The sequence below is a fragment of the Maylandia zebra genome, linkage group LG10 (genome assembly GCF_041146795.1).
Source record: "Maylandia zebra isolate NMK-2024a linkage group LG10, Mzebra_GT3a, whole genome shotgun sequence".
NCBI lineage: Eukaryota > Metazoa > Chordata > Actinopteri > Cichliformes > Cichlidae > Maylandia > Maylandia zebra.
This window is the reverse complement of record NC_135176.1, coordinates 8,529,366-8,543,100: the sequence shown is the minus strand read 5'-3', so window position 1 is coordinate 8,543,100 and position 13,735 is coordinate 8,529,366. Positions and strand designations below refer to the sequence as shown.

Here is a 13,735-nt window from a genome sequence, read left to right as displayed (position 1 = left end):
TGCAACAGTTATTGGTAACTTTTTTTAATACGTGAAAAACAACAAGTAACTCACGTTTTAACATAAATAGGATGGAGCCAAAGTATATGCATACAACACTGAAGTAGAAGCAGAAAGTAGCATAACGTAAAAACAAATGAATATAGTAAATCTGTACTTGAGTAGTACATTGTACTATGTTAAATTCCAGCTGTGTTCCTATCCATAGATAGAACCTCTGGGCATGCCCTAATAAATATGCTAACAGTAGACTAAGCTTTCATTGTTCTTCCATTAACTTATTGGAGTATTTTTCTGCAATTACAAACTCTGTGTAAACAATCATGGTATCAAAATAAAGCTAACACTTATGACATTTCATCAGAGGTGTAAATATTACAGCGGTTTTTACTGTGTGAAAGTTACTGAGGCTGGAGAACAGAAAAAGTAAGTAGATCTTTTCCCTCGCCTAATTTATTTATTAATTTTTGTGGAACATGTAGAAGAACCTTACACAGCCACAACAGCCTGGGTACTCCTCCTCATGCTGGTCACCAGCTTGGTCAGTCAGTGCAACTCAGCCAGTGTGTGACCGAGTTTGCGTTGGTCACTGTGTTGAGTGGAGTTGATATCAGCCATCAATATGTGTGTCCTTGTTTTGTTTGTTACATTTTTGGAAAAAACAAACTGCAGGTACAGAGTGTTTCACCAACAGCATGTCATTGATATCTATGATAGACTACGTATTCCAAGACCAAACCAAGCCTGAGGAATACTTTAAACTTTATGCACAATATTCATGGAGTAGTGTGAACGTAAACAAACAGCCAACAGGCGGTATCTACTACGTGAAAAATGGCGCCATCTTGTGGTCTCTTTCTGTCACTATAATTCATTCAAGGCTTTGTGGAAAATGCTTCACCTGTAAAAGTTTCAAAGTCACCGGTTAAAATCATTTTCAAGGACATTTTAAAAGTTTTAAACCAATCAGCTAAAGTTTGACAGCTGTACCGACCAGTTTCCTCCAGTCTATTGTAGCAGACTGTTTTCAAAAAATGGATAGAGGAGACCACTCACAAAACCGTGATGGTGTTGCACAAAATGATGTTGGTGTAGGGCTGGTGTAGGAGAGCTAAAACAATGTTTAAACACTGAATTTTGAGCTAGGCTGGACAGTCAGTGCTGCACCCATCTTCCAAAGCTACGAGTGTCCTACATTGTGTTTCTTTCTACTGAGGAGCTTGCATCCAATAAAAGCAGCAGGAACAAACCCAGGAAACAAATAAGAAGAAAAAAGTGAAAAACTGCAAAGCAGAAAACAGAGACTTAAAGAAAGGAAGATAAATAACAGAAAGAAAAAAAAGAAAATGTCATGGCTGTGTGAAGGCAGGCAGGAATCCAGGAGCAGGATTCACAGAGACAAATGTGAAGTCAAACAACTGGCTTTATTGGGAGTTTGCAGATTGAACAGAAAACTAACTAAACTTGGAAAGCAACAGGCAGGAAAACGGGCAAACAGAGTAGAAAGAGGGATGATGCAACGACGAGCAGGGGAAGACACAGACACTAAATACAAGAGGTGAACAGGACTGAGAGGAAACAGCTGTGAGACACGGCTGACACTGATTACACAGACGAGACAGGGAGAGCACAAAACTGAACACACGGACATAAGACGCAGACCAAAATAAAACAGGTAACGCACAGACTGGACTCAGAGACACAGTAACAGACAGAGAACAGAAGGAACACATGGGCAGAAACTAGTGATGGCCAAATGAAGCTTTCCGAAGCACTGAAGCTTGTATTGAAAAACGGTTCATTACTCGAAGCTTTTCAACACAGTCCTCTCCGGTGACATCTGGTGGTGAAAATTTTGAAGAGCAGCTTGAATCTGCAAAATAAAACGGACTGCTCAATCATCGCTGCTCACTCAAGAGTGGAGTTCTCTCTGATATTGGGCCACCGTTCCGTTGCTTTGAACATGTAATTGGTTTTGTTTTCTCGATTGGGGGGCTGAAAAAAATGTAATGCGTATTTGCGTAATACATTTTGATCAATAAACTTTCCCTATTTAAACATGCACTATGGTGTGGCCTTTCTTTGCTCATAACTCCTTGATGTTGGTAAATACAATAAGTGAGCAATATATATAATATACATATGAGAATGCACAGCACATTATGGAGTATGCCCCTGCTGTGAAGTCCTGCCTCCATCTACTTGTCGTTTAATCACTGGACAGCTGGACAGGTTCATACAAAATATTAGATGAGGCCAATTGTCCTATACATATTTTTGACCTAGGGGTGGGACTGATTGTGAACTGGAAAGGGAAAATGCTTAGGGAGCTGAGTACGGCTGCATCGTCACTGATTTGTAGAATCATTTTTGATTCGATACAGGATCCGATTCAATTTGATTGGAATCTGGAAAGTTTTGCCTCAGTCAGAAATATTACAATTCTGATCATTTAACAGTATATATCCATAATTTCGTATCTATTAAAAGAAAGCTGACACATGTGAGACTTAATTAGAGATGTAAACAGAGAGTTATGAAACCTGCAGCTGCAGAAGCCAGCGGAAAAAAAGAGGCAAACACAGCGCGACCCGACGACGCACCAAAATCTGACTCTGACGCGTCGGGTCCGCGCTCTGCGTTCACGTTTGTATGCAGAATCCGTAAACCTGCTCCCAGTTACTGTTTTAGCTGTATGGTGTTTGACGACATGTTGTGAGGTTTAACCTGAGATGCTGGCGTTTCAGGCATAATAACGTTAATTTACAAATCGACACGGGATTTTAATGAATCAATATCACTTTATTCAATTTAGCATGGATTGTAATCAGAAAGGCGATAATCAAAACCCACCCCTAATCAAGAACTTGCAAAGTAAAAACATGCTCTATGTCAGGTAGCCCTTTTGTTATTTACATTTAAAAAGAGGATTAGTGTTACTGTGCGCTGGCTGAGTCTGTTTCTTTTCTTAGAAATAGTTTCTCCTGCCCTGGAGAAAATCCACTTGCATGGAACAGAAGAGGCTGTGGAGTGCAGGAACTACACTGCAAGCTGGTAGATATGCAGGTATTCCTGGGTCCTGCAGACTATCACCTAAAAACAATAAACAAAATGATTTTCTAAACTGTGTAGCAATGTAATGTACGTATAGTGTCAAATACATTTTTGTAGTCTTCATTAGCTTTAATTCACATGGAAGTGTTCCTGAAGTCATATGCTGTAATGATATTTACATTATGAAAACATGATTTTGGACATTTCAAGTTTTTCACTTCGGCAGATAAAATGAATTGAGCAAAATCAACTCAAAATATTCCCACACGCCAGAATGTCCTCTCTTCCTCGCTGGCTCCATATCTGTCAGTGGAATGATCACCTCTTCGCTCTCTGTCACCATCAACACACTCCACGAATCCCGTGGATGATTCACTTCCTTATATCCGTTTGAATCAGGTACCGAAGCAGTTACGTGCGTAATGAAGCTTCGGACGTCACTGGTCACGTGACTTTTGCCAAACGAAGCAAGCCTCGACACAGTGCTTCTGAACCAGTGTGTTGTTTTTTTCGACACACGCTCCGGAGCGTCAGCTTCAAGCGGGCCATCACTAGCAGAAACTAAACAGAACCAAAACCCTTAAAACTAAAAAGTTTAAACCCGAACACATAATCAGAATTAACTAGAACACAAGATCATAACAATAATAATAATAATAATAATAAACACAAAAAGTTGGGTCAAATGACACAGGACCATGACAGAAAAATAAAAGATGAAAGAAGAAACTGATGACCAGATAGGCAGCAAACGAGTCAGGTCATGCAGCAAATTGTCAGACATCATCTCAGACAATGATGAAGATCCAGATGACCGTGTGTCAGCACCATCTACATCAGCATCAGCTGGACACTGGAAGCAAAAATGAAAGGAACATGAAGAACAAGATGGGAACGACAGAAAACAATTCAAACAGGGAATTTTGCTGACGGACAATCAGCGTTACACCCCACCCCAGTGTACTACATGTAACATGCTCAGAGACTGAATGTCAGCTGGCCCCTTCTGACCCACTGACTTAGTTTCCTGCCACCAGTGACCTGTTTACCGGACTTCCCCTATACCACCTGTGGATATCTGTTCAACCTGTGACCCAGTATGATTGTGCATACAAGTGGAAAGTAATATCCTAGTACCTTGTTAGATGGTGATGATTGTGGGCTCACTAGTCGCAGACATGGAGGGAGTGGTCCTATTGGTTGGCTCCCACATTAGGAAGGCAAGGTTGGGGCCTTCCTATCACTACTGTGCTAACGTAATTAAAAAATAAAGTAAAAAAAATTACAACACCACCATCTTCAGATAGAAAAGTTTTTCTGTTTTTTTTTTTTTTGGAGTTTTTCCTTCCCACTGTCGCCAAAGTGCTTGCTCATAGCAGGTCATATAATTGTTGGGTTTTCCTCTGGATCCATTATTGTACGATCTACTGTACAATATAAAGCACCGTGAGGCGACTGTTGTTGCGATTTGGCGCGATATAAATAAAATTGAATTGAATTGAATGTCCTTCAAGAAGCCTGGAGAACCTTTCCTGAAGATTACTTTTGCTATAATAAAAAAAAAGAAAAAATTAAAGCAAAGGTAATGACTAGTTTGGGGGTTGTAGTCCTTTAATAATCAAGGAAAAGTAGTACATCCACAATTTTAAAAAATGCTTTTATTATAAATAATCCTGTGTGGATTAGTTACTTACACATCAAAGAAATGTTTTACAGGCAGAGCATTGCTCATCTGAGTTTTTACAGACCCAGAGTGAAGTTCACACAAGTTCAGCTTTCATCACCTGATCAGTACGCCACTGAAGCAGACCCACTCTGCTCTGTCTTTGAAGATTCACCATGAGAAATTGGCATTCCTTGCTCCAACTGTCCACAATATGAAAGTCACAGGAAAAACAGACAAGTCTTTTTGTTTGTTTGTTTGTTTTCTTTAGCCTACTGTGGTGCCACTTAAAATCCCTGTGTTTGAACAGTACACTTCAATTCTGCTTTAACAGCAATCCTTGATGTGCAGGGAAACATCACGGTTAGCAAGCTCACAGCGAGATTCTTCTTTCTCTGGTCCACATGTGTAATATTTATGTTTTTGTCCATCGAGCCACTCCATAGAGCTTCACCTCAAGTAATATTCAATTGCAGCAGAGAATGCAGCAAAGCCTCCACATCCCAGAACACCAGCCTTCAGACCAGCTGCAAAACAGAAAAATAAACACGTGGACAAAATGAATAAATTTGCTATAATGCAAACTATTAGTTAATAAAGTAAGTTACATACCGCGAAAGCCAATAGCTCCTCCAGTCACACAACCACTGTACACAGCATTCTTCCAGTCAGATTTGCCTCTGTGCTGTAAATGAAAAACAGGTACAAAAAAGACACTTATTACCACAGTGTACTGCAGGGTTAGAATAAAAGCAAGAAATGCAAAGCAAATATAATACTGGCATCTACATTTTAGAGAGAGGAGTGACTAATAAGAGATAGCTGGCATCCACCTTTGCTGTACTATTTGCACATTTACAAACTTAGCTTAAGTTGCAACTACTTTGCTGAAAATGTTTTGCTGTCCACATATATAATATGTCTTCAGTGATTCTGATGGTGCTCTAGTAATCTGACCACATATTGAGCATTTTTCCTCTTTGAAGCCATGTTATGGATTCACATCACATCTCAAACCCTTGTTGACAAACTGTTATCATTATTTCATTCATTCCTTATTATTCTAAAGAGACTGATGGATACATTGAAAATGAATCGCCTTTGCTCATTTTTGCCTTTTGTTCTGAACTCCAGTCTGAGGTTATATGTCCACTATGAGTCTGTCAGAACCCACATGAGGATGTAAGAAGCTGTGACCTACTGATTCTATGATGCACTCTGTACAGGAGAACATGGCGCCCACAATGGCAAAGTTCTTGGCATAGGACATCCCCCTCTGGCCCATGTCTTTTAGAACCTCTCGTGCTGTTGGAGTTCTCAAAGGGTCTTTGGGGTCGATGCCAACATTAGTATCAATTCCAGCTGTGAAAACGCCGAATGCTCCTCCAAGGACGAACCCTGTGGTGAGCAAAAACATCATCAGACTCTTAAAATTGTAATATATACAGATCTTTTCTGCTATTGAGCTGAATGGCTACATTTGGGCAACATCGTGGCTGTATTATAAACTGATTATTTGATACCTGTTTATTCAAAACGCTCTAAAATGTTGCTTTTACGTTTCTTATGTCTGAACACAAATACATAATTTTAAAACAAGACAATATCGATGACCGATTGGTTTGATCAGATGACTGATTAATTTGCTGTTTGTTGGTATAACAGCATTACAGCTCCCATAGCCTCGTATATCTGAGGTGACTTAGCACACGAAATATTCTGCACGAGCAGCCAAACACGCACAAAAACACCAAACCCTTGTGATGTTTGTTACACTCTCAATGTCTCCGTTTACCTCCCACACAGGCCAGCAAAGACTTGAAGGCGCAGCTCTCCATTCCCCTCTCGATCATCTTCTGCTCGTCGCTTTTCGGAGGCACGGGCAGCCCCCCCATCACGGCGGGGTTCAGGCCCTTCACGGGCCTCTTGTCACCGATAAGATGCTCCAGAATCATACTGTACTGAAGAGTCGGGCTGTCCACGCTCGGGCCGACCGAAGCTGGGCCTTGTGGGTTGGAAGCAGCAGCGTTTGCAGCTCTTGTGGAGGCCGCCATGTTTCTCAATGACAGAGCTTCAAGTAAATGTTGTCGAAAGACGAGCGCGCGCATATTCGTCCCATTTGTCTGCTGATAGAAATAACGGTAATTAAAGTGTTTAGCTTCACAAAAACACGAATAAACCACGATAGATTAAATAATGTGTGTATTCTCATATTTTTTTTATTAAAATGATTTTATTTTCTCACTAAAAGATTACTTTGGTTAATTTTAGCACATTCGACACAAAGTCAACCTGTATTTAAAGTGTGGTTGAGGAGTTTATGCTTTTACGTAACACCGTACGTCTACCTACACTCTTTCCACTGGATTATTGTATCAAATAATAATTAAATAACGTAACAGAATTTCGCAAGACTATACTAGATCTTATTGATTACTTTACATTTAATTCTGTTTTATTATATTAATGTCTTCTAAATTACTTTTATTTTTGTGTTTATTTTATCATTAATATATTTTTCATTATTGACGTCTATTTTCTTTATTCAATACTCCTGTCTTTATTGTATTGTTTTTTATTTATTACAGTTTATCTATCTCGCCTGTCACTCATCTGTGAACCACTTTGAAGCACACTAAACTTCAAACAAAGGTACAGTACAAATTAAATTGACTAAATAAGTTTACACCTGAGGCGAAAACGCTGTTCCTTACATGCTGTCTTATCATTTTTCTGGCCTGTTAAAAAAAGACCACATTTCCCAGAAACCCCTTAAACACTGCGCCAAAGCATATGCGCCAAACTCGCTTCACGCGCTCCACCTATCGGCTCGAGCTCAGACCGCTGGTGGTTAGACCTTAATGCGTGCGCGAGGCGGCAGTGGCAGCATCCTGTCAACACAGCAGCTCCACCGCAGTACGGAACAGGTGAGATTAATTAACACTTGTTTATTTCTCATAGCATGTGGCCTTTCTGCTTTTTTCGTCCGTTGTTTGGGGTGAAATTTGTAAACTTCACTGTAAAGGCTCTACTGTTTCTCGGTGTCTAAATTAAAGAATGGGCTACAGAGAGTCGCTCGGGTTTCGCCGAGTTACACCAACGTAGAAGTGGCTGACGGTGACATGCTCATTGCCAGCATAGTCACTGTACACGTCTATGCTCCTTTAACGTAACGACTAGTCATTGTCAGAGCAGACGCGTTTTTCCTCAAACGATAATAACGGCTGTCATAAAATTATAGCTCGAGCCAAGGACGTGTTGTTTTCACGCTAATTGAGCGTGGCACTGTATGACTGCAGTGATGGCCAACAGTAAGTGGACTAACAGTACTAACGCTGCATTTCATGTCCCATTTTCCGTAGCTGCAAATGTCCATCCTGAATTTTTCAGTTTACTGGCTAAGGTTGCACCATCGCGAGTCCAACAGGATTCTGCTTGAGCAGTATTTATGCCTTCTTTATAAACATTAAAATAAAAGGTATTAACGCGGTGATAGTGTTGATGCCTGGTAATGTAACACTTTGTAAGTTTCCTCCTTAAGGAAGAACGGGTCAACTTCTTTAAACTGGTCTGAATATTACGCTTAAAATCTTTTCTTTGATCTGATTAATTTTGTTGGTGTACAATGTGTCTGATATAAATATCTAAATATCTAGTACTGGAATAAGCTTATCCTCTTGTAAAGTGGAAAGTAACCCCGGGTTGGTCTTAAAACCTCTGCAAAGAGAGGTCAGTCAGGTCCTGGTTTCCTGTTAGATTTTAGTTTTGGTTTTTAGTGTTTGTCTAACACTTCTCCCTGACAGAAACATAAAAAATGCAGAGATAAAGTTACTAATGTTGCTCAGGCTTTAAGTAAATTTTGATGCTAATGGCAAATTACCTTCAAAACTGCCTCTGTGTGCTGCAAGCTGTTTTTCTACACGTCCGGGGTGGCTGTAGCTCAGGTGGCAGAGCAGGTCAGCCACTAATCAGAAGGTCGGTGGTTTGATCCCAGGCTTCCTCCTGCCTGCATGCCAAATATCCTTGGGCAAGATACTAACCCCGTGTTTGCCTACTGGTGGTGGTCAGAGGGCCCGGTGGCGCCAGTGTCCGGCAGCCTCGCCTCTGTCAGTGTGCCCCAGGGCAGCTGTGGCTACAATGTAGCTTGCCATCGCCAGTGTGTGAATGGGTGAATGACTGAATGTAGTGTGAAGCGCTTTGGGGTCCTTAGGGACTAGAAAAGCGCTATACAAATGCAGGCCATTTTACGTCATCAGCCAGCCAGTTGTTCCCAATTAGTTCTGTGTGAAGCTGTCAAACATGTCTTTGTGTTTTCTTGCAGGTACTTGTAAAACGTTTGTTGGTTTTGACTTTAGTAGATCCTTAAATGTTTCATTATGACAAATTATCCTGACTAAGCTTCTGTGTGTAATTTTTCTCTCGCCAGGTAACCTTTAAATGTAGACTTAAAAGATGGGTTCCAGAAAACCAGCCGAGTATCTAACATAATCATGCCTGAATGATAAACTTCAGCAAAAGAGAACATTTCAGTAATGAAAAGAGAGGAAAAATTAAGAAGCCAAATACATATTTTAATTACACGGCTCACTTTGAAGTCCTGTGACAAGTGAACAAATGACGGTTTTCTCTTTTGAGTATGCAAACAGAAAAGCCAGTTCAAACATAAGCAATGCACGAGCTCTGATGAGGTTTGTTTTTAGGCAATATAAGGCTTTGCTTCTCATGGTTAACCATTTAAGAAGGGGAAATACTTCATTGGTCTGGACACAAACTCTATTGGATATCGATAATTTGTCAGCAGCACGATGGGCAGTCAGACAGTAGCTCATTCTAAAGTGGATACATCAGGTTGTTAATTTCTCAACATTAACTGATGAAATTGGTTCCTGCCTTTTCTCAATGTGCGATTCACACAGATTAGCCACAGCATTAAAACTGCAGGTGAAGTGGGTGTAATCCATCCCTGGGTAAACTCTGGTCCTGGGATTCACCTGGATATTACGCTCACTCATACACCCACTTCAACATGATAACAGATCAAGCACACGCCCTCCTCGTGGTTAACATTCCCTGTAACAGTCAAAAACTTGGTCAGGAATTAGGCATGAGGGCCATAACAAGGAGTCTGAAGCAGTGACCCTGTCTCCACTATCCACACTGTGCAATCCCATTGATCATCTGTGGGATGTGCTAGAAGTCGTCCAGTCCACAGAAGTGCCACCCAGCAACTCATAGGACACAGAGGATTTGCTGCCAACATCCCAGTGCCAAACACCACAGAGGTCATGTGCATATTGTAATGGGTCAGAGCTTGTGTGCTCTCACAATGAGGGCGCATATTAGGGCTGGGGGTTTTAATGTTGTCTGATCAGTGCAAGCCAGAAAAAAGACAGAACTAATAGGATTGCCATCTTTGCCGTAGAGGTACTTGGAACCCTTTAGAGCCTCCAGTGGTGATTCTTTGTCAGTTGATTTTTTTTTTTTTTTTTTTTTTTTTTTTTTTTTTTTTTTAAAACTTCCCTCACCCTTACAATGCTGTGATTGCAGCCATTTCCCAACTCTCTTTGAATGGTACTCATGGTCATTCTCTCCATTGATAAGTAGTTGTTGATCAATGGTCATGGGAATTTGCATAATTACGATGACGCAACTGACCTCCCAGCCCACTGTGACTGCTGGTTTCAGTCATTATGCAAATGGTAAATGGCCTGTATTTGTATAGCGCTTTACTAGTCCTCAAGGACCCCAATGCGCTTTACACATCCAATCATCCACACACTGGTGATGGCAAGCTACGTTGTAGCCACAGCCACCCTGGGGCGCACAGACAGGGGCGAGGCTGCCGGACACTGGCGCCACCGGGTCCTCTGACCACCACCAGTAGGTAAGTGTTTTGCCCAAGGACACAACGACCGAGACTGTCCAAGCCGGGGCTCGAACCGGCAACCTTCCGATTACAAGGCGAACTCCCAACTCTTGAGCCACGATCGAAATGTACTTTTTATAAGATTTGGGGAAACCTGCAGTCAGCTGAGACTGAAGAAGTCACTTGGATGAGTGACGAAACGTTTCTCCCACTGAAAACGCTACGTCCAGATGAACATGCTGTGTGAAATGAGTCTGCACTGGAGTAACCTTTTTCCTGATTTAGTAATCAGAAGCATAATACTTTATTAATCCCTAGGGTTTTCTGGTTCTGATGATTAAAAACAGTGAAAGGCAGTAATTACAGTGATCTTAGTCCGCTATGCTTAATCAGGTAAGCCCTCATCACAGATATTTTGCCAGGTTACTTCATTGGGAATGACGTACCACGATAATTAAGAACTGCTGACTCGGTGTAAACCTTAAGACATCAGTAACTCATCTTAATTCATATGTACACTGTCCAAACCTCCAGCTCCCCTAAAAGGTAGCTTGGTGGCTGTCAATAGATACTATAATTTTAATTTCTAAATATATTGCAATGCTGTGAAAAACATTAAAGTCAAGATTTAGTTTTCCATATTTTGTTCTGTTTCAGAGTCATAAAAAATTCTACTAATTTTTAGATTATCAGATGGACTGCAAAAAAGTTGAAACATTTCAAGGACCACTGATAGAAGCTTTCCAAATTCATTTTGTACCCTTTCCTTCTGCTGTTGAGTTGCAGCATATTTAGAAAAGCAATGTTGGGTAGAGGTTAAGGGGAATAACTGAATAGCCATCTGGCATTGTTTCAGAAGTCAAGTGTGGGTCATTGGTGAGTATTGCAGGTCCTTGGTGTAGTTTAAACCATATTGTCAATTCAATAGTGAGGAGGGACAATTCTGTAAAAGATGGAACCAGTTAGGAAGCTTTTCAAAATATGTGAATATCTGCCTCATCTATAACTCTGTGGACACATTGTAGCTTGAGGAAGAGAGAGTCTATGTCCATGTAAAATAGAAAGTATGTGTTGTTTTTAAAGCCTGTGCATGTCAATGTTTAGACTGTGGGCTTGTTCATAAAGCAATCACCTTGGCAACACTTTCCTTTGCATACATTTTTGTGTAACGTCACTGGGAATAAACAAATCAATGTGTTATGTGGCTTTAAATTAAATTGATTATATTAAGAAAGGTTTAAAGATTCAAATGAAAATGAAGCTCAGGGTCTGTATCAGTTCAAATTAAGTGTTAAATAAGAGCAGATCTGTCTGAGTATAGTTCACAGTTCCAGTTTGAGTCAGAACTGGAGGGTGTTGTGTTGTCATACAGCTAAAGTATAGCTTGAATAACTGTTTGTGCTTTTAAGGTCTATTTCCCAGAGCGCTCTCTCTTTGTAACCATTCATTTAAAATTTATTGCTATGCGTTTTGACCCTCTTGTCTATGTCAAGAATAGCTCTAAAACTCTAATATGGTGCCAATGCTAATATAAAATGGAAAGCCAGTTCTAAGCCTGGTGTGGTCAGTCAGCTCTTTTCTATCCCTGACACACTTGCACACACTCATCTGAGAACAAAATGGTTCTTATTCGTCCTCAAGAGGCAAGGTCTGGCCTGTATGTACAGTTGGAGTGGCATGTCCTTTACTGCAATAGAGGAGAATTTAATTGAGGAGATAGGGAAGAGATTGGATGATTGGAGCAGAAATGAGTACTGCAGTGGGATTCAATCAGTTGAATAAACAGAAACCTTTGTTTCTGGTAGTCCACGTGCCTTCTGAGAAACTTGTTATATTCTGGGATATTTTAACTTTTCCTTTGTAGAGGCACAGTTGGATTCCAGCCTTCACATTATTCCCAGGAGCAACTTTCTCTTTGCTTTTTTTTTTTTTCCTCCTTAAGCTAATGCTCAATCTATCAAAACGCTAGTGACTAAAAGCCATTGCACTACGTTTGTCTGAGAGCATTCAATTAAGAAGGTAACTCTAAGAATACTTTTCTTTTTGGCTGTTTTTAGTTGATTACTGTCCAGGAAACTGATTGCATTCTTGACAAGCATCGCAGTCTGAGTGCCTCAAAGGAATGCTTCTGTTTTTGTAAATGGGTCATTTGGACCAGATCTGAGGTGAAGCGCAGATATGGTCTTTACACAAATATCAGGCTTTTTTGCCTGCCCTCCCTCCTGACAACAACAGCTGTGCTTTTCAAAAGTGTAATATCCAGCTCTAGAATGGACAAATAAAATAAGCTACTGAGCTATTTTGAGGAGAGGACAGGACAGGCCAGTTCACATGTGTGATGTTTATGCATACACGGGGAGTGTCATTATGATGTTTGCTTGGTATTTGAAAGATGTCTGAACCATTGTAATAGCTTTCAGTCTCCATACAAATTAAAATGGTCACACCCACTGTTCACATTAAATAGCTCTGATGCAACAAGTCTGTGTACTGTTGCAAAATCAAAAGGCGCAGAGAGGAAGCCTCCTCTTGGGTTGGACAGAATTTCTAGTCAGTGGTACTAATACTACGGTGTTCCATTGTGGAAAGCTACTGAGGTCTGTTTTTTTTATTCTCTCACAGTCATCTTGGATGCTATGCTAGTGTTTCTATGGAATCCGCCCACTCATTGTACATGTAGCCAGCCAGGACAGACTGAAAAGTAGCTGAAGTTTTTTGCAACGTGGCTTTGACTGGCTGTTTATTAGAAAAGAACTTTGACACCATCAGAGCAGGAAGTTAGCCCCTCGAGGGAGCCTTGCTCTGAGAAAGATGAAACGGAGGATGGACCAGATGAAATATGCATGAAGACTGTATCTAGCTCAGCTCATGCTCCTGTATCACCGACGAATCGAGGACAGAGCAGGTTTTTGGGAAATAATGGATGACTGTAACTGCTGTGATGTGGCACAGTGAATACCTCAGTTATTCACTGTGTATAGTGATTGTTCTGATATTGATACACTAGTTTTTGAAGGGTTAACTTTATAAACCTATATTTCCTTAGAGGAAACATTAAGAATATAATTAATTTATGAACATGTATGTTCAGAGGGTGGCTAACTTAAGTTGCAGCATTAAGGGGATTTACCCTGATTGTTGACAACCGTAAT

General features: G+C 40.6%; 2 protein-coding genes across 10 annotated transcripts in view; one reads left to right on the top strand and one right to left on the bottom strand.

The window, feature by feature from the left end:
• Positions 1–4,647: 4,647 nt before the first annotated feature.
• On the bottom strand, positions 4,648–6,831 carry timm22 (translocase of inner mitochondrial membrane 22 homolog (yeast)). The gene is made up of 4 exons (XM_004557407.6): positions 6,513–6,831; positions 5,919–6,115; positions 5,330–5,402; positions 4,648–5,244 (listed from the first exon to the last, which is right to left on the bottom strand). The coding sequence occupies exons 1-4, from the start codon at positions 6,823–6,825 to the stop codon at positions 5,168–5,170; spliced, it is 660 nt and encodes a 219-aa protein (XP_004557464.1). The 5' UTR covers positions 6,826–6,831; the 3' UTR covers positions 4,648–5,167.
• Positions 6,832–7,512: 681 nt separating this feature from the next.
• The window catches only part of specc1 (sperm antigen with calponin homology and coiled-coil domains 1), an 84,760-nt gene continuing 78,537 nt past the window's right edge, over positions 7,513–13,735 (top strand). For 7 of the 9 annotated variants that reach the window (XR_002721187.3, XR_013100504.1, XM_012920811.4 and 4 more), the window contains exon 1: positions 7,513–7,644. The gene's annotated coding sequence lies outside the window, so the exon portion shown is untranslated. Of the gene's footprint in view, positions 7,645–7,807; positions 8,029–13,095; positions 13,181–13,735 lie in introns of those variants that run through there. The other 2 variants (XM_076888978.1, XM_076888977.1) reach the window with 2 other exon arrangements.